Raw genomic sequence first — 4,002 nt, forward strand, 5'->3', positions numbered from 1 at the left:
TGCTATTCCTGTTAACTCAAATCTTCCAAGTAAATTACAATGTTTTGTCATTGATGCTTCTCCTTCAAATACTTGAATTAATACTTCTGCTTGATTATCTGCATATGTAGAAAATATTTCGGATTTCTTTGCTGGAATTGTTGAATTTCTTGCAATTAATGCTGTCATAACTCCTCCTGCTGTTTCTATTCCAAGTGTAAGTGGTGCAACATCAAGTAATAACACATCTTCTGTTGCTTTCCCTCCGGTTCCTGTTAATATAGCTGCTTGTACTGCTGCTCCATACGCAACTGCTTCATCTGGATTAATACTTTTATTTGGTTCTTTCCCATTGAAAAATTCTTTTAATATCTCAACGACTTTTGGAATTCTTGTACTTCCTCCTATCAATACTACTTCATCAATACTACTTTTATCTATTTTAGCATCTTCTAATACTCTTGAAACTGGTCCAATAGTTGATTTAAATAAATCAATGTTGATTTCTTCAAATCTAGCTCGTGTAATAGATGTATAAAAATCAATTCCTTCATATAATTGATCAACTTCAATATTAGCAACACTTGCACTTGATAATGTTCTTTTTGCTCTTTCACATGCTGTTCTTAATCTTCTAACAGCTCGTGCATTCCCACTAATATCTTTCTTATATGTTCTTTCAATTTCACCAATAAAATATTTAACAAGTCGATTATCAAAATCTTCTCCTCCAAGATGTGTATCTCCATTAGTTGCTTTAACTTCAAACACTCCTTCTTCAATTGCAAGAACTGATACATCAAATGTTCCTCCTCCAAGATCAAATATCAATACTTTCTTCTCTCCTGAACTTTTTTTATCAAGTCCATATGCAATAGCTGCTGCCGTAGGTTCATTAATAATTCTCATCACATTCATTCCTGCAATTGTTCCTGCATCTTTAGTAGCTTGTCTTTGAGAATCATTGAAATATGCTGGACATGTAATAACTGCATTCTTTATTTCTTTTCCAACAAATGTTTCTGTCTTTTCTTTCATTTTACTTAATACCATTGATGAAATTTCTTCTGGTGTAAATCTTTTAACTTCTCCTTTATATTCTACTTCAATTAGTGGTTTATCATGTCCATCATCAACTACTTCAAATGACCAATGTTTCATATCATTTTGAATAGTTGGATCGCTAAACCTTCTTCCTATCATTCGTTTTGCATCAAATACCGTATTTTTAACATTCATTGCAATTTGGTTCTTTGCTGCATCCCCAATAAGTCTTTCTGTATCAGTAAATGCAACATATGATGGTGTCGTTCTATTTCCTTGGTCATTTGCTATAATTTCTACTCGATCATTTTGCCAAATACCAACACATGAATATGTTGTACCTAAATCTATTCCAATACCTAATCCTGTATATTTACTCATTTAATGACTTCTTTACTTCAGACTTCCTTTATATATCATTCTCTCCATTTCTATCATGTTTACGTGGTTCATTGTTTGTGCCAATCTTTCATTCTTTCTACTACTCATTTACTCATTGCTTTATCATTTCCACGTGTTCTTTTGTTATTTATAACATTATTCTTTCTTTTCATTTAAATAACATTTATATTAATTCTCTAAAAATACAATACCAAATAAACATTACATAATGAACAGTAATAATTACTTAACGACATTTTAATCACACTTAACAAATGATATGAGAAATAAGAAAAATAACCAAGAGATAAGAAAATGAATGGAAAGACTCAAATAATACTAAAAGTATAATTAGTCAAATAACAGTCGTATTTAATGAATTTATATAAAAACACAAAATATCGTTCTACTTCATTTTTGAGATTTAGAAGACAAATAAATTGAATAAAAGAACAATAATGTGGTGAATATTCAAGTAGAAATTTCATTGTTTTGTTGATTGATAAAAATGAATACTAAATAATTAAAACAAAAACAAGGAAATAGAATAATAAAAACGGTATATGATAAGTATTTAACATTAATCATGTTATTCTTATTATTCGTACATTTGATTAAAGAAATATAAAGAAATATACTATCATTACAAAAATAAATAAACAATGTCATATACAAATATAGAAATTGTTTTAGATAATATATACAAAATTAATGTAAAAAATATAATAATTAAAAATGAATATTTAATTTAAACACTTAAAGTCAAGAAATGTACTTTGAATATAATTAAATAATACAGAAAAATGTTAAATGTTAAACATGAAACATTAAAAATATCATGGATAATATGAATGAAGAAATGAATAAAATAATTAATTAAAAGTTGAAATAAATTGAAAAGAAAAATTAAAATTGAAATAAAAATTAATGTTACATTAAACAACATATTCTGCATTGTGTTAATGTAAAATTATTTGATTTTTGTTGTTTATCAATAAATAAAATAAATAATGAAAACAAATAAAAGATTAATCATTTAATTACTATATTAATTATTCATGTTGATAGAATATATTTTATGTTAATTACAAATGATCTAAAATCAAATAAAATGGAAGTAAAATTAAATAAAAATGAATATTATTAACATAATGTTTAAATAATATATTCTTCAAATAAATATATTAACAGAAGAAAGAAGTGTTTTCAATATTTTATAACTACTTTTTGTTTAATATAAGATTGTTATTACAAAGAGAATTGAAGTTCATAATTGAATTAGATTAATTTATTATTTAACTTTTTGTTGCATATTTTTGAAAATAGAACAAAAATATTTAATTATAAACCAATTCTAATAATAAATATTTTTAAGTAATGATATTTATTTTGTATATTTGTTTTCATTCTTTAGAGTTGTTATTCTGTTAATATTACTGTTATTTTTCCATCTTCATATTATTTAATTTTTGTGTTTGTTGTGGTTTTACATCTTCAATATTATCTTCATTATATAATTAATACATGTTAAATTTCATTTTCTGTTTTATATTGTCTTTCTTATCGTTATATATTATTATTTTCTATTTCTTTCATTTTTATTGTTAATTTATGAATAAATCGCACATTACTTATCAAATTTATTTAATTTCTATTTATTTCATCTTTATATTTATTAATTTTTCTCATATTATTTTGCATTTATTGATTTATGTACTTATGTGTTTGTTATATTTGGCACGAAAATTAGCAAAGAAAAAATGAATCCAAATAATTTACAAAAAAGAAAAAAGATGCAAAAAAATTTGCATCCATAGAATATTCCATTTATTATATTTTGCTCCTAAAAAAAATAAAAAAATAAAAAATATGATAAATACAGAATATATAAATATTTATGTTTATATTTTATATTCATTTCTATTTTGTATGAAATATTAATGAAATAAATGATTTGATGAATCATATTTATTTTTATTATTTTTATTCTTTTCTTTATATGTTATTTATCTATCGTATTTTTATATATTTATTTTTATATATTTATTTCTCTGTTTATATTATTTATATCATTGTGTTATTCTTATTATCTATATATTATTATATTATTCTTGTTTTATTATTTTTATGTTTATATTATTTAGATTTTCTTCTTGTTATTCTTTTATATTTAGATGTATTTGTTTATTCATCTTTATCATTTTTATATTATTATCATTTATATCTATTTTCAATTTATATTTATTCTCTTTTGTTTTATATTAATATTAATTTTATCTTTTATACTTTGATTTTATTATTATATCATTGATTATCATTTCTGTATTTATTTATCATTTATTCTTATTATTCTTTTGTTTTTTTCTATATTCTATATCATATATTCATATCATTTTCATTTATATTTTATCACTTATTATATGTTATAATAACATAACACATATGATTGATTATATAATAAACATCATGATGAAATTATACATATAAATAATAAACATAAAAAGAGTAAAATATTTTTCAACAATAAAATAATATTAATTATTTTACATCATTAAATTAGACACTTTTATTTCATATTTCTAATTTTTACATTAAAAA

The 4,002-nt window shown here is 22.0% G+C and overlaps 1 protein-coding gene across 1 annotated transcript; it reads right to left on the reverse strand.

Annotated features, from left to right (window-relative positions):
* Positions 1-16: 16 nt before the first annotated feature.
* On the reverse strand, positions 17-1,404 carry EHI_061640 (heat shock protein70, hsp70A2, putative; the record flags this gene model as incomplete). The annotated part of the gene is made up of 1 exon (XM_001914117.1): positions 17-1,404. A coding segment is annotated over one exon (1,388 nt), but the record flags the coding sequence as incomplete, so codon positions are not given.
* Between the last annotated feature and the right edge of the window lie 2,598 nt (positions 1,405-4,002).

Source organism: Entamoeba histolytica, genomic scaffold (assembly GCF_000208925.1).
Source record: "Entamoeba histolytica HM-1:IMSS scf_1104750517207 genomic scaffold, whole genome shotgun sequence".
Classification (NCBI taxonomy): domain Eukaryota; phylum Evosea; order Mastigamoebida; family Endamoebidae; genus Entamoeba; species Entamoeba histolytica.